The 21,416-nt window shown below is 50.2% G+C and overlaps 1 protein-coding gene across 1 annotated transcript; it reads left to right on the top strand.

Moving 5' to 3' along the window:
* The first annotated feature begins 712 nt into the window (after positions 1-712).
* Positions 713-19,620, top strand: LOC121572263 (upstream-binding protein 1). The gene is made up of 16 exons (XM_041884241.2): positions 713-928; positions 2,891-3,048; positions 3,290-3,363; positions 7,992-8,097; positions 8,181-8,287; positions 8,906-9,058; positions 9,196-9,306; positions 9,427-9,534; positions 13,089-13,192; positions 13,279-13,333; positions 13,715-13,808; positions 14,406-14,496; positions 17,340-17,458; positions 17,951-18,093; positions 18,712-18,763; positions 18,875-19,620. The coding sequence occupies exons 1-16, from the start codon at positions 813-815 to the stop codon at positions 18,931-18,933; spliced, it is 1,650 nt and encodes a 549-aa protein (XP_041740175.1). The 5' UTR covers positions 713-812; the 3' UTR covers positions 18,934-19,620.
* Positions 19,621-21,416: the final 1,796 nt, after the last annotated feature.

The following is a 21,416-nucleotide window of genomic DNA, read 5'->3' as shown; positions in this document are numbered from 1 at the left end:
CGGTTACTTACCCAACGCGCTTAACCACAAGGGCACCTGCCACCGTTCTCGGTCTAACAGTTGGGATAATGACACAATTCAAAGTACAATGCATTTCTCATCCCTGGATTGAATTACGTTTTCGAGCCATATCACGCGCCTGCTCTGCCATGTCTAAATGTACACAGGAAGCCTGTCCCACTCTAGTGCAGCGGTAAACAAGCGAGACTGAGGTTAAGGTTAGGAAAAGGGGTTAGGGTTAGCGAAAATGCTCTCCTAACCTGCTACGGAAATCACTTTGTATCGAAATGGCGTGAAGAGTGTGTCTCAGTTAGCTAGTTATTAGTGGTGGAGGGTTTAGCTAGCTAACTTTTGAGCAAAAGGTTATTTAGCATGCTGTTATTCAACGAGTCGTAATGGTTGTGGATTCTGTTGTTAGCTTAGCATGCTAACTTTACGTAGCTAGCTAGTCTGGTTGTTGGCTTCATAACAATCCAGATTGCTACTTTCACTTGCAGCCATATTATGGCAAGATATCGGGCTAGTGTGGCGCGCTATCAATTCGCATTTTTATTCAATCTTCAGTTAGCCGCTTTTAGCTAACTAGCTATTGTAGCTAACTAGCTTCTTAGCCAACCACCAGTAGCTTACAGTTATTTAGCCAGTAGTGGCTAACACAACAACAACTAGCTAGCTACCTTAGCTAGATAACTTTCTCCTCATCGTCTCCAGACCACCAGCAGTTGGTTTATTGGCCTGCTAGCTGCGGTCCCTTCCCCGGAGGCAAGCTGGCGGCCCTTCGGCTAGAGGCGGAGGAGAAGGAGCTGGGGGTCATGGCCTGGGTGCTGAAGATGGACGATGCCACCATCGAGTCGGGGCTGGTACACGACTTCGATGCCAGTCTGTCGGGCATCGGGCAGGAGCTGGGGGCTGGCGCGTACAGTATGAGGTTAGAGAGACCGCCTGATGTACAATGCATAAACAACTAGTTATATATGTGTGTCTGAACAGGAGATGGAAGGTACAAACGCTTTGAACTCTCTCTTTCTCCTAAACCCTGGCTGGGATGCACGCGATACACACACATGCTGTAGCCAGAGGAATTACAGTCATGTATGTGGTATCCCATCCCCTCTGTGTGGTATTGTGTCAGTGTGTGGTGTTTTTGTTTTGGAGTGTGTTGGGATGGGGGGGGTCTCACAACAGGTTGCTATGGAGACAGAGGGCTTTAATACCCTACCAGACACATAAAGGGTGCATCAGCAGAATGTAGGGTACATAAACTTCCTAAACCTTAAGCACAGCCCGGGGGGGAGCGGAGATAAGCTCTCCCCCTCTCTCTGGGACATTGCTAGAAGGCATCCAGCTTAACCTAATTCCCCTAACCCGCTACGTTAATTCCCCTAACCCGCTACGTGAATTCCCCTAACCTGCTGTGAAAAGTCAAACCTGCTGTTAATTTGACAAAAGCTGGATCCCTTCTAGCAATGACCGTCTCTCTGGGTGGCTCAGTGGCACGGCACATCTCGGAGTGATGACATCGTGGTGGAACTGTGGGGTTGCTATGGCAGCAATGGGATCGGATGCTATGGGGAGTTTGTACCAGTCTGTTCCGTGGTGGAGGATCTGTCAGTAACAGACACACAGTTATGAACACCACCCTCACAGTCACCGCAACAGCTCCCTAAGTGTAAGAATGTGTGTGTGTGTGTGTCTTCCTCACAGATGTTTGTATCAGGGATGTTGTGTTTCTGTGGCAAGAGTTCCCAGGACTGTCCGCTGTCTTATCAAGATCCTGTCTGTGTGAGTGTGTCTCCATGTTTAGAGAGCAGCTGTGATGCTCAGTAAGAACAGAATGTCTCAGTTTGCCAGTGGAGCTGGCTCCTCGTGTGTCAGGAAGCAGGGGTGTATTCATTATGCTGATTCTGTTGCAAGACTTTCTGCACGGGAAACCGTTTACTCCGAATGCTCTTCAACGTGACGTAAAAGCTGTTGGGTTCTTAAACGGAAGTTGTAGTTCATTTTGATTTAATGTTTTCCACGCGTTGCCATTCCAATAATCTGAACAGTCTGCGAAGTGTTTTGGCACAAGCTGCACATCTATAAATTATTGATTATTCTGTCCTCTAAAGTGGAGTGAAGTCCGCGGGGTTCCTTCCAACTTCTTCCAGCCTCCTATTTTTTGTGAGACACGACTGAACCTCAATTTCCGTTTTAAGAACAAAATGGAACTTAATAGCGTTTGGAGTAAACAGTTTCTGTTGCAACAACGTTTTGCAACAGAATCGGCATAATGAATACACCCCCGCTACAGTTTCCTTGGTACGAGTGCAGAGTGGGGCAGCGGCTCTGTGACTGGCATGCCATACAGGGTGGGACAGGGAGAATATAGCACTGTCCGAAGCTGCTGTGTCAATGAGGTGGTCATGTTCCTATGGTTCTAAAATGATTTATTTCCCTCCCATATTTTCTTCCCCCTTTCACTGATCTGATCACTGGATTGGTGGAAGCTATCCAAGAACGGTAGTGGAACCCTTTCACCTATCCAAGGAAGTATTCTACAGATTGACTTGGCTTAGAGCATTTGATGAACTTTGTCTTCAGACTGCCAACTCAATAAACCTGAGCTGTTCCTGGTAGCATGACCGCATTCCTTGGCATGTAGACACATTTCTGCCTCAACTGCTAGTGCTTGGGTCTGTTGGGGTGAGCTGAGGACAGGTTGTCTGTCTGGAGCTGCTGCCAAGTGTGTGTGTGTGTGTACTGTTACTGTTTCAACAGGGCTACTCCGTCTTCCTCACCCTAACACTTTTCTCTTCCTCTCTCTCTTCCTCTCTCTCTTCCTCTCTCTCTCTCTCTTCCCCTCTCTCTCTTCCTCTCTCTCTCTCTCTTCCTCTCTCTCTCTCTCCAGTGATGTGCTGGCCCTACCCATTTTTAAACAGGAGGACTCCAGTCTTCCTTCAGACAGTGAGAGCTGCAGTCCCAACCCTCCCTTCCAGTATGTTCTCTGTGCTGCCACCTCCCCTGCTGTCAAACTACACGACGAGACACTCACCTACCTAAACCAAGGTGACTTAGTCCTGTCATGGAACACCACCTTAACAATGCTCTGCACACACTCACATACTGTAATGCTTAGTAGCGCTCTCCCAACAGCAAGAAGGGATGTTGTATGTTTTCAAACAGCAGAGATACTCAATCACTCAGACTTCCCCCTCTTTACTCCCACTCTCTCTCCCTCCCTCCCTTTCTCTCTCTATCTCTCCCTCCCTCCCTTTCTCTCTCGCTTTCCTTCCCTTCTGTCTCTCAGGCCAGTCTTATGAGATCCGTATGCTGGACAACAGAAAGCTGGAGTTAGCAGAGATAAACAACAGGAGTGTCAAGGTCAGCATGTTCAGCCTGTCTGTCTGTCAGCGTGTTCAGCCTGTCTGTCTGTCAGCGTGTTCAGCCTGTCTGTCTGTCTGCATGTTCAGCCTGTCTGTCTGTCAGCGTGTTCAGCCTGTCTGTCTGTCAGCGTGTTCAGTCTGTCTGTCTGTCTGCATGTTCAGCCTGTCTGTCTGTCAGCATGTTCAGCCTGTCTGTCTGTCAGCGTGTTCAGCCTGTCTGTCTGTCTGCATGTTCAGCCTGTCTGTCTGTCAGCGTGTTCAGCCTGTCTGTCTGTCAGCGTGTTCAGCCTGTCTGTCTGTCAGCGTGTTCAGCCTGTCTGTCTGTCAGCGTGTTCAGCCTGTCTGTCTGTCAGCGTGTTCAGCCTGTCTGTCTGTCTGTCAGCGTGTTCAGCCTGTCTGTCTGTCTGTCTGCGTGTTCAGCCTGTCTGTCTGTCAGCATGTTCAGCCTGTCTGTCAGCATGTTCAGCCTGTCTGTCTGTCAGCGTGTTCAGCCTGTCTGTCTGTCAGCGTGTTCAGCCTGTCTGTCTGTCAGCGTGTTCAGCCTGTCTGTCTGTCTGCGTGTTCAGCCTGTCTGTCTGTCTGCGTGTTCAGCCTGTCTGTCTGTCAGCGTGTTCAGCCTGTCTGTCTGTCTGCGTGTTCAGCCTGTCTGTCTGTCAGCGTGTTCAGCCTGTCTGTCAGCATGTTCAGCCTGTCTGTCTGTCAGCGTGTTCAGCCTGTCTGTCTGTCTGCGTGTTCAGCCTGTCTGTCTGTCAGCGTGTTCAGCCTGTCTGTCTGTCTGCGTGTTCAGCCTGTCTGTCTGTCTGCGTGTTCAGCCTGTCTGTCTGTCTGCGTGTTCAGCCTGTCTGTCTGTCTGCGTGTTCAGCCTGTCTGTCTGTCTGCGTGTTCAGCCTGTCTGTCTGTCTGCGTGTTCAGCCTGTCTGTCTGTCTGCGTGTTCAGCCTGTCTGTCTGTCTGCGTGTTCAGCCTGTCTGTCTGTCTGTCAGCCTGTCTGTCTGTCAGCGTGTTCAGCCTGTCAGTCTGTCTGTCAGCCTGTCTGTCTGTCAGCGTGTTCAGCCTGTCAGCGTGTTCAGCCTGTCAGCGTGTTCAGCCTGTCTGTCTGTCAGCGTGTTCAGCCTGTCTGTCTGTCAGCGTGTTCAGCCTGTCTGTCTGTCAGCGTGTTCAGCCTGTCTGTCTGTCAGCGTGTTCAGCCTGTCTGTCTGTCTGTCTGTCTGTTCAGCCTGTCTGTCTGTCTGTTCAGCCTGTCTGTCTGCGTGTTCAGCCTGTCTGTCTGTCTGCGTGTTCAGCCTGTCTGTCTGTCTGCGTGTTCAGCCTGTCTGTCTGTCAGCGTGTTCAGCCTGTCAGCGTGTTCAGCCTGTCAGCGTGTTCAGCCTGTCAGCGTGTTCAGCCTGTCAGCGTGTTCAGCCTGTCTGTCAGCGTGTTCAGCCTGTCTGTCTGTCAGCGTGTTCTGCCTGTCAGCGTGTTCAGCCTGTATGTCTGTCTGCGTGTTCAGCCTGTATGTCTGTCTGCGTGTTCAGCCTGTCTGTCTGTCTGCGTGTTCAGCCTGTCTGTCTGTCTGCGTGTTCAGCCTGTATGTCTGTCTGCGTGTTCAGCCTGTCTGTCTGTCTGCGTGTTCAGCCTGTCTGTCTGTCTGCGTGTTCAGCCTGTCTGTCAGTCAGCGTGTTCAGCGAATTCAGCCTGTCTGTCTGTCTGCTTGTTCAGCCTCTCTGTCTGTCAGCGTGTTCAGCCTGTCTGTCTGTCTGCGTGTTCAGCCTGTCTGTCTGTCAGCGTGTTCATTCTGTCTGTCTGTCTGCGTGTTCAGCCTGTCTGTCTGTCTGCGTGTTCAGCCTGTCTGTCTGTCTGCGTGTTCAGCCTGTCTGTCTGTCTGCGTGTTCAGCCTGTCTGTCTGTCAGCGTGTTCAGCCTGTCTGTCAGTCAGCGTGTTCAGCGTGTTCAGCCTGTCTGTCTGTCTGCTTGTTCAGCCTCTCTGTCTGTCTGTCTGCGTGTTCAGCCTGTCTGTCTGTCTGCGTGTTCAGCCTGTCTGTCTGTCTAAGTGTTCAGCCTGTCTGTCTGTCAGCGTGTTCAGCCTGTCTGTCTGTCAGCCTGTCTGTCTGCGTGTTCAGCCTGTCAGCGTGTTCAGCCTGTCTGTCTGTCTGCGTGTTCAGCCTGTCTGTCTGTCAGCGTGTTCAGCCTGTCTGTCAGCGTGTTCAGCCTGTCAGCGTGTTCAGCCTGTCTGTCTGTCAGCGTGTTCAGCCTGTATGTCTGTCTGCGTGTTCAGCCTGTCTGTCTGTCTGCGTGTTCAGCCTGTCTGTCTGTCTGCGTGTTCAGCCTGTATGTCTGTCTGCGTGTTCAGCCTGTCTGTCTGTCTGCGTGTTCAGCCTGTCTGTCTGTCTGCGTGTTCAGCCTGTCTGTCTGTCTGCGTGTTCAGCCTGTCTGTCTGTCAGCGTGTTCAGCCTGTCAGCGTGTCTGTCAGCGTGTTCAGCCTGTCTGTCTGTCTGCGTGTTCAGCCTGTCTGTCTGTCAGCGTGTTCAGCCTGTCTGTCAGCGTGTTCAGCCTGTCTGTCTGTCAGCGTGTTCAGCCTGTCAGCGTGTTCAGCCTGTCTGTCTGTCAGCGTGTTCAGCCTGTATGTCTGTCTGCGTGTTCAGCCTGTCTGTCTGTCTGCGTGTTCAGCCTGTCTGTCTGTCTGCGTGTTCAGCCTGTCTGTCTGTCTGCGTGTTCAGCCTGTCTGTCTGTCAGCGTGTTCAGCCTGTCTGTCTGTCAGCGTGTTCAGCCTGTCTGTCTGTCAGCGTGTTCAGCCTGTCAGCGTGTTCAGCCTGTCAGCGTGTTCAGCCTGTCTGTCTGTCTGCGTGTTCAGCCTGTCTGTCTGTCTGCGTGTTCAGCCTGTCTGTCTGTCTGCGTGTTCAGCCTGTCTGTCTGTCTGCGTGTTCAGCCTGTCTGTCTGTCAGCGTGTTCAGCCTGTCTGTCTGTCAGCGTGTTCAGCCTGTCTGTCTATCAGCGTGTTCAGCCTGTCTGTCTGTCAGCGTGTTCAGCCTGTCTGTCTGTCAGCGTGTTCAGCCTGTCTGTCTGTCAGCGTGTTCAGCCTGTCTGTCTGTCAGCGTGTTCAGCCTGTCTGCCTGTCAGCGTGTTCAGCCTGTCTGCCTGTCAGCGTGTTCAGCCTGTCGGTCTGTCAGCGTGTTCAGCCTGTCTGTCTGTCAGCGTGTTCAGCCTGTCTGTCTGTCAGCGTGTTCAGCCTGTCTGTCTGTCAGCGTGTTCATTCTGTCTGTCTGTCAGCGTGTTCAGCCTGTCTGTCTGTATGTTCAGCCTGTCTGTCAGCGTGTTCAGCCTGTCTGTCTGTCAGCGTGTTCAGCCTGTCTGCCTGTCAGCGTGTTCAGCCTGTCGGTCTGTCAGCGTGTTCAGCCTGTCTGTCTGTCAGCGTGTTCAGCCTGTCAGCGTGTTCAGCCTGTCTGTCTGTCAGCGTGTTCAGCCTGTATGTCTGTCTGCGTGTTCAGCCTGTCTGTCTGTCTGCGTGTTCAGCCTGTCTGTCTGTCAGCGTGTTCAGCCTGTCAGCGTGTTCAGCCTGTCTGTCTGTCAGCGTGTTCAGCCTGTATGTCTGTCTGCGTGTTCAGCCTGTCTGTCTGTCTGCGTGTTCAGCCTGTCTGTCTGTCTGCGTGTTCAGCCTGTCTGTCTGTCAGCGTGTTCAGCCTGTCTGTCAGCGTGTTCAGCCTGTCTGTCTGTCAGCGTGTTCAGCCTGTCAGCGTGTTCAGCCTGTCAGCGTGTTCAGCCTGTCTGTCTGTCTGCGTGTTCAGCCTGTCTGTCTGTCTGCGTGTTCAGCCTGTCTGTCTGTCTGCGTGTTCAGCCTGTCTGTCTGTCAGCGTGTTCAGCCTGTCTGTCTGTCAGCGTGTTCAGCCTGTCTGTCTATCAGCGTGTTCAGCCTGTCTGTCTGTCAGCGTGTTCAGCCTGTCTGTCTGTCAGCGTGTTCAGCCTGTCTGTCTGTCAGCGTGTTCAGCCTGTCTGTCTGTCAGCGTGTTCATTCTGTCTGTCTGTCAGCGTGTTCAGCCTGTCTGTCTGTCAGCGTGTTCAGCCTGTCTGTCTGTCAGCGTGTTCAGCCTGTCTGCCTGTCAGCGTGTTCAGCCTGTCGGTCTGTCAGCGTGTTCAGCCTGTCTGTCTGTCAGCGTGTTCAGCCTGTCTGTCTGTCAGCGTGTTCAGCCTGTCGGTCTGTCAGCGTGTTCAGCCTGTCTGTCTGTCAGCGTGTTCATTCTGTCTGTCTGTCAGCATGTTCAGCCTGTCTGTCTGTATGTTCAGCCTGTCTGTCTGTCAGCATGTTCAGCCTGTCTGTCTGTCAGCGTGTTCAGCCTGTCTGCCTGTCAGCGTGTTCAGCCTGTCGGTCTGTCAGCGTGTTCAGCCTGTCTGTCTGTCAGCGTGTTCAGCCTGTCGGTCTGTCAGCGTGTTCAGCCTGTCTGTCTGTCAGCGTGTTCAGCCTGTCGGTCTGTCAGCGTGTTCAGCCTGTCGGTCTGTGTCTCATGGTTTCTTTGTGGTTGTGTTATGGTTGTTCCGGTCGTTTTTAGAGCATTGTGAGGGTGGTGTTTCATGTGTGTGTGTGCGTCTGCGTGTGTGTGTGCGTCTGCGTGTGTGTGTGCGTGTGTGTGTGTGTGTGTGTGTGTGTGTGTGTGTAGAGCATCGTTAGGGTGGTGTTCCATGACAGGAGACTCCAGTACACAGAGCACCAGCAGCTGGAGGGGTGGAAGTGGAATCGCCCTGGAGACCGTCTCCTAGACATCGGTAAGAACACACAAGTGTGTGTGTGTGTGTGTGTGTGTCTGTCAGTATCTGTATGTAACGCCTGTCTATGTCTGTGTGTGTAGACATCCCCTTGTCAGTGGGTATCATGGAAGCCAAGGCCAACCCCTCTCAGCTCAACGCTGCCGAGTTCCTCTGGGACCTCAACAAGAGAGCCTCTGTGTTTGTGCAGGTAACATATTACCCTGTTGACTCTTTCCCCGTTGACTCTTTCCCCGTTGACTCTTTCCCCGTTGACTCTTTCCCCGTTGACTCTTTCCCCGTTGACTCTTTCCCCGTGGACTCTTTCCCCGTTGACTCTTTCCCCGTTGACTCTTTCCCGTTGACTCTTCCCCGTTGACTCTTTCCCGTGGACTCTTTTCCCCGTTGACTCTTTTCCCGTGGACTCTTTCCCGTTGACTCTTTCCCGTTGACTCTTTCCCCGTTGACTCTTTCCCCGTTGACTCTTTCCCCGTTGACTCTTTCCCCGTTGACTCTTTCCCCGTTGACTCTTTCCCCGTTGACTCTTTCCCCGTGGACTCTTTCCCCGTGGACTCTTTCCCCGTGGACTCTTTCCCCGTTGACTCTTTCCCCGTTGACTCTTTCCCCGTTGACTCTTTCCCCGTTGACTCTTTCCCCGTTGACTCTTTCCCCGTTGACTCTTTCCCCGTTGACTCTTTCCCTGTTGACTCTTTCCCTGTTGACTCAGTCTCCTCTCTCTCTCTGTTCTCTCCATCTTTCAACCTAACCCTCCTCGTGTTGTGTGTGTGTGTGTGTGTGTGTGTGTGTGTGTGTGTGTGTGTGCGTGCAGGTCCACTGCATCAGTACAGAGTTCACCCCTAGGAAGCATGGAGGGGAGAAGGGAGTTCCCTTCAGGATCCAGATCGACACTTTCAGACAGGGCGACAGCGGAGAGTACACTGAACACCTCCACTCTGCCTCCTGCCAAATCAAAGTCTTCAAGGTACAAACACGCATACATTCTCTGAACACAGACAACACAGACATCACACTGAGTCCGATCACATGCCTGCACCCTTATTCCTCTCTCTCTCTCTCTCTCTCTCTCTCTCTCTCTCTCGCTCTCCTTCCTTCTCCCAGCCAAAGGGGGCCGACAGGAAACAGAAGACTGACAGAGAGAAGATGGAGAAACGAACATCTCAGGAGAAGGAGAAGTACCAATCCTCCTACAACACAACCATCCTATCAGAGGTTAGTCCATCCAGGGTGTTAATCGGGACTGGAAAACTATAGAGCACTTAAACAGAGTTGGCACTTATCAGGAGTCAAGTGTACGGGGTCAGAGGTCAGAGTATGTTTCTGTGTGTCTAGTTGAGGCTGGAGCCTATCGTAGAGGAGGCGGGAGACTATGAGCTGAAGAAGTCCAGCAAGAGGACGCTGCCGGCTGACTGTGGGGACTCGCTGGCCAAGAGAGGCAGTGTAAGCATCCTTTATGTTATGTATTCTCTCCATCCTCCATTCCTGTCAAGGCAGTGAATATGTAGAGGTGTATGTTGCTTGGTAACAGGGTTTCCGCTAGCCCGTAATAGCTGGCTTTTGGCCAAATAATAATAATTGAAAAGCCGATTAAATACATTTTGCCGCCGGCCAATTGTCCGGGACAAGAAGAAAGATCCCATAGCGAAATTATGCTTTTTAGCCTGTTCATTGATGGAAATACCAGTCGATGGAAATTCATTTGATTAAATACAGTCTATAGGTTAATTTGCATAATTTAGTGGAATTAAATTTGGCGCGGGTATATATTGGTTATGTGCTTGTCACCACGCGTGCAGAGCATAGACCGCTTTGGAGGGGAAAACTGGGCAGACAGACCTTTTTATAAACCCAATCATTGCGCAACAATTCTAGATGTTAAAAATAGTTATTTGGCCAACATTAAAAATAGCAACTATTTTTATTTCTCAACTGGTAATTAAAGCGCACTTCCCATTCGCCATTCAAATGCATAGGCAATGGAAGGCAGGCTTCATCAGCACGTCACACCACTTTGCAATGAGCTATAAGTAGTGTGAATTTTGAAAACATATACATTTAGCTACTTAATTGTTTGAAACCTGAACGTTTCACTACATATTATGAGGCATATCTTACCTTGCTTCAAAGTAGCCGAGCCAAAATCAGACCATATCCGTGGAGGCAATTATTTTATAATGACTTCCATATGCCATTGAAACAAGTAGCCTATTTACATTTACATTTTAGTCATTTAGCAGACGCTCTTATCCAGAGCGACTTACAGTTAGTGAGTGCATACATATTTTCTTTTTCATACTGGCCCCCAGTGGGAAACGAACCCACAACACTGGCGTTGCAAGCGCCATGCTCTACCAACTGAGCTACAGGAAGCTATGCTTTTCATCTTCCTGTCATTGTCCGGTAGCCACACCCACATTCGCATGTAGCCTGCTGCCTTGTGAGCAGTGCTGCGCTAATAATGTTAAGAAATAATAGTTTGTCAACATTTAGAGCTAAACATTCTGATCTGTTGCTTCCGATTCATTACTTTTTTTTTAAATGTAGTCTAGGCCTACTGGGATCTTACACCCCACAACTGTACCAGATTCTGTTTGGGCTATTTCTTTCTTGACAAGCTGACCAATAGAATAGGTTAATTTTTGTCGTGGAATATTCTAATCAAGTGAGATAGACTTTGTCATTTCTTCAAACAATCATCTTTATTTCATATCAATTTAATTATTGCAATAATGAAGCTGGTCGACTGCACACTCTGAAGTGTGTGTTGCCGAGAGCTTAAACTCGTACAGAGAATACCGGGTCTTATATAGCAGACCTAAAAATGCTTAGTCATGGCTGGTTCCACCCCTCCCATGCAGATCGGGGGCATCATAAGCCACCTTTGGTTCATCTGGTGGTTATCTACACAGGGTGGTATTTTACCCCTCCAGGCTAAGTTTCCCAGATGCAAGGATGAGAACAAACAATGAAATGTTTGTTCTACTCCTCCTGGCTATCTGTATCTCGGTCACACCACATCTTGTCTATGGAATGCAGGCTGTAGCCATCATCAATCAATTGTCAGCTCAAGCTATCTCTAGTGACCACACGCCCAGATTAGCTGGAGTGGAGACCTTCCCTTTACAAAATCACAGCATTAGTAGCCTCCCTGTAGCTCGGTTGGTAGAGCATGGCGCTTGCGGGTTCGATTCCCACGGGGGGCCAGTATGAAAAATGTATGCACTCACTAACTGTAAGTCGCTCTGGATAAGAGCGTCTGCTAAATGACTAAAATGTAAAATGTAGAACAGAGATGTCTTACTATTTGTTAAGTATATAATTAACTATTAATATCAAACAAGGTAAATATGTACTTTTTCTCTCACACTTTCCTACTATGGGAGATAGTAGATTGACATAGGCTGATATCCGACGCGTCCATAAGTAAGTTGAATTAAATTGTCAAAATGATATAGCCTAATTAGCCTACTTCTGTCTACACAGAAATAAATAAAATCATTCAAAATAGGTTACTGAAGCCTGATTTGGCCCCAGGATCGTTAGCTTCTGTAAAAATATTGGAATGTTTGTTGTTGTAAATCACATTTCCTACGGTCGGAAGGAAAGGCAGCGCGTGGCAAATACCAAATAGATGATTGTTGAGTTGCGACCGTCAGTGAAAAGTTTAGCGGCCCAGCCAGGCATATCACAATATTTCAAAATGAAATCGCAGGAAAACATTGTTCGAAAAGCAAATGGCTGCTGCTGTAAAGAGAAGACAATGAAACGACTAATCAGTCTTTTAGTTGAGCGAACAACAGTATCTTATTTTATTTATTTATGATTCATTATATATTTTTTATATATATATTTGTTGTTTTTCTTTCATTATTATTATTATTTTTAGTCATTTAGCAGACGCTCTTATCCAGACCAACTTACAGGAGCAATTACGGTTAAGTGCCTTTCTCAAGGGCACATCGACAGATTTTTCACTTAGTCGGCTCGGGGATTAGAACCAGCGACCTTTCGGTTACTGGCACAACGCTCTTTAACCACTAAGCTACCTGCCGCCCCGTTATTGGCACCAGAAGAGTGAGTGCACACTGCGCATATTCACTCTTTATCACTGTTGGGTCAGTGCCATTTAAAAGTTAGTTTTTGGACAATCATTTCCTCCTCCAGTTTAGATGGAGGTCATATTCTATCTGTGTCTCCCCTTCTCCTAGCCCTATTATATGGACAACGTTGTTTTGATTGATCCGTTATGTCAGTATCAGCCGAGTAGGCTACCCTGTCATTTGTTGTATTAAAAATGATTCCGCTAACGTCTCCAGTCATATGAAGTGGAGTAGAATTGCATGTAATGTGTTACTAAAAGGAAGAAGAAATGTATCTGATATAGCCTATCGCCCAGGCTTCTACACTGCACACGCTCAGACATGTTTTGCTACCAGTGATTGAGTTCTATTATTAGCCTAAATGATGACTGTCCGATCTACTCATCATATTACGAATAGGAGGCTGTCTTACAATATGTCTGCAAGTGCCAGGATGCATGGAATGCTTTTTCATAATGGTGCGTTTTTATGGTGAAGAATGTGCTTCCCCCCCCCCCAACTCAAGGGCCTGTGCATAGGCTAGTGATTGTGCTGTTCGTTACTCGTCTCGTTGGCTGAGGAGAAGGACATTTTGGACTGTTATTCTAACATCTTCAAAAGTGCGGGAAGGACGCACGTCGTTGCATCCTCGACTTGCCTGTGCTGTTAATATGAAATTACCATCATCTAAAAGTGATTTCTGTCATTGTGAGCATCGTGGGTGGAAGCCCTAATCAGGTTACGCACCCAACGTATTTCTCAAATGTCCGGTAAATTAAAATGCTGCCGGTCAAATGTCCGGTTCCACATTTTCATTCATGGAAACCCTGCTTAGTAAGTGGTGACAGTAATGTTTAATAGTGTTATTGTAGTGTGTGTGTGTTATAGTGACATCTCTCTCTTCTCTCTGGTCAGTGTTCTCCATGGCCTGATGCCTACGTCAGCTCTCCCCAGACAGCTGGCCCCTCCTTCACCTCCACACCTCTCTCCACGTACACTGCCTCCTCCGTACCCGACAGGTGTGTGTGTGTCTGTGTGTGTGTGTGTGTGTGTGTGTCTGTGTGGACATAGTGAGATAATACTGACTGTGACTGTTGTATTCCAGTGGCTCCTCGTCGCCCAATCACCAGGCAGACCCTGTCAGCCAAGTCGTCACAGAGGTCAGTATACACCGCTCTCTCTCTCATGGACGTGTCTCAAATCCTGTAAAGACTTCTCATTCAACACCTGCCTTCAGTTTGGATTGGATAACACACACACTCCCTTTCTTCTGTCTCGCTCTCTCTCCCCTCTCTCCCCTCTCCCCTCTCCCCTCTCCCCCTCTCCCTCTCCCCCCTCTCCCCCCCTCTCCCTCTCCCTCTCCCTCCTCTCCCTCTCCCCTCTCTCCCTCTCCCTCTCCTCTCCCCTCTCCCTCTCCCTCTCCCCTCTCTCTCCCTCTCCCCTCTCCCTCTCCCCTCTCCCTCTCTCCTCCTCCTCCCTCTCTCTCTCCTCTCTCCCCTCTCTCCTCTCTCTCTCCTCTCTCTCTCTCTCGCTCTCTCCAGCAACTCAGTCCTACAGCTACCATCCAGGAGACTCAGAAGTGGCTTGTCAAAAACCGCTTCAACACCTACGCACGACTCTTCTCCCACTTCTCAGGTACCCACTCTTTCCCTGGTCCCTAGTGTAGCTTGAGAGTCATTAAACCAACCTGTTGTGTAGCTTGAGAGTTATTAAAGCCAACCTGTTGTGTAGGTTGAGAGTTATAAAAGCCAACCTGTTGTGTAGGTTGAGAGTTATTAAAGCCAACCTGTTGTGTAGGTTGAGAGTTATTAAAACCAACCTGTTGTGTAGGTTGAGAGTTATTAAAGCCAACCTGTTGTGTAGGTTGAGAGTTATTAAAGCCAACCTGTTGTGTAGGTTGAGAGTTATTAAAACCAACCTGTTGTGTAGGTTGAGAGTTATTAAAGCCAACCTGTTGTGTAGGTTGAGAGTTATTAAAGCCAACCTGTTGTGTAGGTTGAGAGTTATTAAAGCCAACCTGTTGTGTAGGTTGAGAGTTATTAAAGCCAACCTGTTGTGTAGGTTGAGAGTTATTAAAGCCAACATGTTGAGAGTTATTAAAGCCAACCTGTTGTGTAGGTTGAGAGTTATTAAAGCCAACCTGTTGTGTTGTGTAGGTTTTGACTTATTGAAGTTGACCTGTTGTGTTGTGTAGGTTTTGACTTATTGAAGTTGACCTGTTGTGTTGTGTAGGTTTTGACTTATTAAAGTTGACCCGGGACGACCTGGTTCAGATCTGTGGAGCTGCTGATGGGATCAGACTCTTCAACACACTAACATCCAGGTAGGGGTGAGAGGGGGGGGAGAGAGAGGGTCAGTGTGTGGGGGAGGGAGGGGGTGTGTTTGTGAGAGAGGGAGGGGGTGTGTGTGGGGGGGGTTTGTGAGGGTGTGAGAAAGGAGGGGATCGGGTGTGAGAGGGAGTGTGTGTGGGAGGGAGGGAGGGAGGGGAGGTGTGTTTGTGAGAGAGGGGGGTGTGTGTGAGTTCTGGTCTGTCCTGAATATTTGTTTTTTATTTGTAATAAATTAGCAAACATTTCTAAAAACCTGTTTTCGCTTAGTCATTATGGGGTATTGTGTGTAGATTTCTGAGGATTTTTTATATTTTTTTATCCATTTTAGAATAAGGCTGTAACGTAACAAAATGTGGAAAAAGTCAAGGGGTCTGAATACTTTCCTGATGCACTGTATATACCTCATCACTCCAGTATCCCTGCACATTGTATATATGGTACTGGAACTGACCCTGTATAGAATGCTTTCTAACTAACTTATTGTGTTCATATTTCCTATTCTTATTTCTCCTGTGTTTTTTCTAGTATTATGTTGTTATTCATTACTGCATTGTTGGGGTTAGAGCTGCAAGGCATTTCACTGTACTTGTGCATGTGACATTAAAACCTGATGTGTGTGTGTGTGTGTGTGTGTGAGAGAGAGAGAGGGGTGTCTGTGTGTGTGTGAGAGAGAGAGAGAGGGGTGTGTGTGTGAAACAGTGTGTTTGTGTGTGTGAGCGAGCGAGAGAGGGACTGGGTGTGAGAGAGAGAGAGGGACTGGGTGTGAGAGAGAGAGGGACTGGGTGTGAGAGCGAGAGAGAGAGAGAAGGTGTGAGAGGGACTGGGTGTGAGAGAGAGAGGGACTGGGTGTGAGAGAGAGAGGGACTGGGTGTGTGAGAGAGGGACTGGGTGTGTGAGAGAGGGACTGGGTGTGAGAGAGAGAGGGACTGGGTGTGAGAGCGAGAGAGAGAGAGAAGGTGTGAGAGGGACTGGGTGTGAGAGAGAGAGGGACTGGGTGTGAGAGAGAGAGGGACTGGGTGTGTGAGAGAGAGAGGGACTGGGTGTGTGAGAGAGAGAGGGACTGGGTGTGTGAGAGAGAGAGGGACTGGGTGTGTGAGAGAGAGAGGGACTGGGTGTGTGAGAGAGAGAGGGACTGGGTGTGTGAGAGAGAGAGGGACTGGGTGTGTGAGAGAGAGAGAGGGACTGGGTGTGTGAGAGAGAGAGGGACTGGGTGTGTGTGAGAGAGAGAGAGGGACTGTGTGTGTGAGAGAGAGAGGGACTGGGTGTGTGAGAGAGAGGGACTGGGTGTGTGAGAGAGAGGGACTGGGTGTGAGAGAGAGAGGCACTGGGTGTGAGAGAGCAAGAGAGGGACTGGGTGTGTGAGCGAGAGAGGGACTGGGTGTGTGAGCGAGAGAGGGACTGGGTGTGTGAGCGAGAGAGGGACTGGGTGTGTGAGCGAGAGAGGGACTGGGTGTGTGAGCGAGAGAGGGACTGGGTGTGTGAGCGAGAGAGGGACTGGGTGTGTGAGCGAGAGAGGGACTGGGTGTGTGAGCGAGAGAGGGACTGGGTGTGAGAGAGAGAGAGAGAGAGAAGGTGTGAGAGGATATGGGAGTGTGTGTGTGTGTTTCTAACATGTAACATGTAACTCAGATTTGCCAGTTCTTGCTGTGAGATGTTACCCCACTCTTCCACCAAGGCACCTGCAAGTTCCCGGACATTTCTGGCGGGAATGGCCCTAGCCCTCACCCTCCGATCCAACAGGTCCCAGACGTGCTCAATGGGATTGAGATCCGGGCTCTTCGCTGGCCATGGCAGAACACTGACATTCCTGTCTTGCAGGAAATCACGCACAGAACGAGCAGTATGGCTGGTGGCATTGTCATGCTGGAGGGTCATGTCAGGATGAGCCTGCAGGAAGGGTACCACATGAGGGAGGAGGATGTCTTCCCTGTAACGCACAGCGTTGAGATTGCCTGCAATGACAACAAGCGCAGTCCGATGATGCTGTGACACACCGCCCCAGACCATGACGGACCCTCCACCTCCAAATCGATCCCGCTCCAGAGTACAGGCCTCGGTGTAACGCTCATTCCCACGACGATAAACGCAAATCCGACCATCACCCCTGGTGAGACAAAACCGCGACTCGTCAGTGAAGAGCACTTTTTGCCAGTCCTGTCTGGTCCAGCGACGGTGGGTTTGTGCCCATAGGCGACGTTGCCTATAAGCCCTCAGTCCAGCCTCTCTCAGCCTATTGCGTACAGTCTGAGCACTGATGGAGGGATTGTGCGTTCCTGGTGTAACTTGGGCAGTTGTTGTTGCCATCCTGTACCTGTCCCGCAGGTGTGATGTTCGGATGTACCGATCCTGTGCAGGTGTTGTTACACGTGGTCTGCCACTGCGAGGACGATCAGCTGTCCGTCCTGTCTCCCTGTAGCGCTGTCTTAGGCGTCTCACAGTACGGACATTGCAATTTATTGCCCTGGCCACATCTGCATTCCTCATGCCTCCTTGCAGCATGCCTAAGGCACGTTCACGCAGATGAGCAGGGACCCTGGGCATCTTTCTTTTGGTGTTTTTCAGAGTCAGTAGAAAGGCCTCTTTAGTGTCCTAAGTTTTCATAACTGTGACCTTAATTGCCTACCGTCTGTAAGCTGTTAGTGTCTTAACGACCGTTCCACAGGTGCATGTTCATTAATTGTTTATGGTTCATTGAACAAGCATGGGAAACAGTGTTTAAACCCTTTACACTGAAGATCTGTGAAGTTATTTGGAAAGTTACGAATGATGTTTGAAAGACAGGGTCCTGAAAAAGGGGACGTTTCTTTTTTTGCTGAGTTGATATGTATTCCTGCAGGTCGGTGCGTCCCAGGTTGACCCTCTATGTGTGTCAGGAGTGTGAGGTGTATAGCCCCCTGCTGGAAAGATGCTGTGACAGCCAGAACAGAGAGCGCGGTGACGCACCTAATTTATACGGTGTGTGTCTTTGTAGTTTTGTGTGTGTTTATGTTTAAAGGGCCAATCTGCAGTTTTCACATCCATTTTACGAATTTTAAATCCTTATCAAAATATACGCTTGTTTTACTCAGAATGTTTGCAAACACTGTTTAGCCTGAAAACATGGTTAAAACTATCATTTTGATCTCAGGGATACTTGAATTCCTCCAGCCCCTTTTCTCAGCTATTTACCAAAACAGTGGCGGGGTTTGAAATGCAGATTGCCACTTTTAAATATACTGTATATAGTTCATCAGAAAAAGGGGAAAGCGCATGTATAAACATAAATGTCAATGCTTTAAAAAAAGAAAATAGAAACTAAAGCTGAAGGACTCTGGGAGGACTCTGATTTGCATTCTACTGTATACACCTCTATGTCTCCATTCTAGAAGAGTCAGCATGTCTGTGTTTTAACCTGTGTGTGTGTGTGTGTGTGTGTGTGTGTGTGTGTGTGTGTGTGTGTGTCTGCAGTGTACCATGCTCTGTACCTGGAAGAGCTGACTGCGGCTGAGTTGATCAGGAAGATGGCGTGTGTGTGTAGCGTTCCACTGGGACAGATCAACCAGGTCTACCGGCAAGGACCCTCAGGAATACACATACTGCTGAGTGACCAGGTACACACACACACACACACACACACACACACACACACACACACTGTTCAGTGACCAGGTACACACACACACACACACACACTGTTCAGTGACCAGGTACACACACACACACACAAACACACTGTTCAGTGACCAGGTACACACACACACACAAACACACTGTTCAGTGACCAGGTATACACACACAAACACACTGTTCAGTGACCAGGTACACACACACACACACAAACACACTGTTCAGTGACCAGGTACACACACACACACACACAAACACACTGTTCAGTGACCAGGTACAAACACACACCTCCTGTGTGGATGTTATCTTTGACCAGGAAGAGGTGGATTTTCTCTGTCCTTCAGTGATCTGTCCATCAGGTGTTTGCACTTAATTGACACACTGCCTCTGTGTCCCACCCTAACCCTTCCCCCGTCTGCCTACTCAGGAAGTTCTGGGTGCACCATTCAAAACACTCCCCCAACCAGACTGCACATCACAGCTAGTGGACATGTCTACCCGTTTTAATGATTTGATACTGTGTCAGTATAACCCTAACATTACTGATTCAATTCTAAAATAGATTTCTTAACAGTCCTTGTTTTAATGTTATTCCCCCCCAGATGGTTTACAACTTACCTGACGAGAGCTGCTTTCTCATCGGCACAGTCAAAGGTATGTTGATAGTCAGACATTTCTGTTATGGTCAAACGTTCCTTTTCTAGTTGTGTGTTTGGCCTCAATGCTAACACTAGCTCTTATTTCCCTCTCTCTCTCTCTCTCTAGATGAAACGGGGGAGGGGCTCCACCAAATGGGGGAGGGGATTCACCTGGTTTTGAAGTAGTGATAGAGGATGAGAGCGCGATGACATCACTCAACACTCCTCCCTCCGTGTGGAGGGGAGCAGCCTCCATCCCTCCTTCCATCCCTCCCTCTCCCCTGTCGTTCAGATTGCCATGTGTAAGGCAGACGGACAGAGAATGAACTGAACTGCAGCCATGTTAATGTTAGAATCTGACGCGGGTGTGACCACTGTTTCATATTGAAAACACTATTACTGAGGAGGGGAGGGGACAGAGCGGGAGACTTGGCATGTTTTTGTTTGTTTATTCTTTAATTTTTATATTGTACCAGGGGATGGAGGCTGCCCCCCACAGAGTCATATAGGGGATGGAGGCTGCCCCCCACAGAGTCATATAGGGGATGGAGGCTGCCCCCCACAGAGTCATATAGGGGATGGAGGCTGCCCCCCACAGAGTCATATAGGGGATGGAGGCTGCCCCCCACAGAGAGTCATATGGGGATGGAGGCTGCCCCCCACAGAGAGTCATATAGGGGATGGAGGCTGCCCCCCACAGAGTCATATAGGGGATGGAGGCTGCCCCCCACAGAGAGTCATATAGGGGATGGAGGCTGCCCCCCACAGAGTCATATAGGGGATGGAGGCTGCCCCCCACAGAGAGTCATATAGGGGATGGAGGCTGCCCCCCACAGAGAGTAATATAGGGGATGGAGGCTGCCCCCCACAGAGTCTCATATAGGGGATGGAGGCTGCCCCCCACAGAGAGTCATATAGGGGATGGAGGCTGCCCCCCACAGAGAGTCATATAGGTGATGGAGGCTGCCCCCCACAGAGAGTCATATAGGTGATGGAGGCTGCCCCCCACAGAGTCATATAAGGGATGGAGGCTGCCCCCCACAGAGTCATATAGGTGATGGAGGCTGCCCCCCACAGAGTCATATAGGGGAGGGAGGCTGCCCCCCACAGAGTCATATAGGTGATGGAGGCTGCCCCCCACATAGTATCATATAGGTGATGGAGGCTGCCCCCCACAGAGAGTCATATAGGGGATGGAGGCTGCCCCCCACAGAGAGTCATATAGGGGATGGAGGCTGCCCCCCACAGAGAGTCATATAGGGGATGGAGGCTGCCCCCCACAGAGAGTCATATAGGGAATGGAGGCTGCCCCCCACAGAGAGTAATATAGGGGATGGAGGCTGCCCCCCACAGAGTCTCATATAGGGGATGGAGGCTGCCCCCCACAGAGAGTCATATAGGGGATGGAGGCTGCCCCCCACAGAGTCATATAGGTGATGGAGGCTGCCCCCCACAGAGTCATATAGGTGATGGAGGATGCCCCCCACAGAGTCATATAGGTGATGGAGGCTGCCCCCCACAGAGAGTCATATAGGGAATGGAGGCTGCCCCCCACAGAGAGCCATATAGGTGATGGAGAATGCCCCCCACATAGTATCATATAGGGGATGGAGGCTGCCCCCCACAGAGTCATATAGGGGATGGAGTCTGCCCCCCACAGAGTCATATAGGGGATGGAGGCTGCCCCCCACAGAGTCATATAGGGGATGGAGGCTGCCCCCCACAGAGAGTCATATAGGGGATGGAGTCTGCCCCCCACAGAGTCATATAGGGGATGGAGGCTGCCCCCCACAGAGAGTCATATAGAGGAGGGAGGCTGCCCCCCACAGAGAGTCATATAGGGGATGGAGGCTGCCCCCCACAGAGTCATATAGGGGATGGAGGCTGCCCCCCACAGAGGCTCATATAGAGGAGGGAGGCTGCCCCCCACAGAGAGTCATATAGGGGATGGAGGCTGCCCCCCACAGAGTCATATAGAGGAGGGAGGCTGCCCCCCACAGAGGCTCATATAGAGGAGGGAGGCTGCCCCCCACAGAGGCTCATATAGAGGAGGGAGGCTGCCCCCCACAGAGGCTCATATAGAGGAGGGAGGCTGCCCCCCACAGAGGCTCATATAGAGGAGGGAGGCTGCCCCCCACAGAGAGTCATATAGGTGATGGAGGCTGCCCCCCACAGAGGCTCATATAGGTGATGGAGGCTGCCCCCCACAGAGGCTCATATAGAGGAGGGAGGCTGCCCCCCACAGAGGCTCATATAGAGGAGGAGGCTGCCCCCCACAGAGAGTCATATAGGGGATGGAGGCTGCCCCCCACAGAGGCTCATATAGAGGAGGCTGCCCCCCACAGAGGCTCATATAGAGGAGGGAGGCTGCCCCCCACAGAGGCTCATATAGAGGAGGGAGGCTGCCCCCACAGAGACTCATATAGAGGAGGGAGGCTGCCCCCCACAGAGGCTCATATAGAGGAGGGAGGCTGCCCCCCACAGAGAGTCATATAGGTGATGGAGGCTGCCCCCCACAGAGGCTCATATAGGTGATGGAGGCTGCCCCCCACAGAGGCTCATATAGAGGAGGGAGGCTGCCCCCCACAGAGGCTCATATAGAGGAGGGAGGCTGCCCCCCACAGAGGCTCATATAGGGGAGGGAGGCTGCCCCCCACAGAGAGTCATAT

Source organism: Coregonus clupeaformis, chromosome 8 (genome assembly GCF_020615455.1).
Source record: "Coregonus clupeaformis isolate EN_2021a chromosome 8, ASM2061545v1, whole genome shotgun sequence".
NCBI classification, from domain to species: Eukaryota; Metazoa; Chordata; class Actinopteri; order Salmoniformes; family Salmonidae; genus Coregonus; species Coregonus clupeaformis.
The sequence above is the reverse complement of the archived record's forward strand: the minus strand, read 5'-3'. Positions and strand labels throughout refer to the sequence as shown.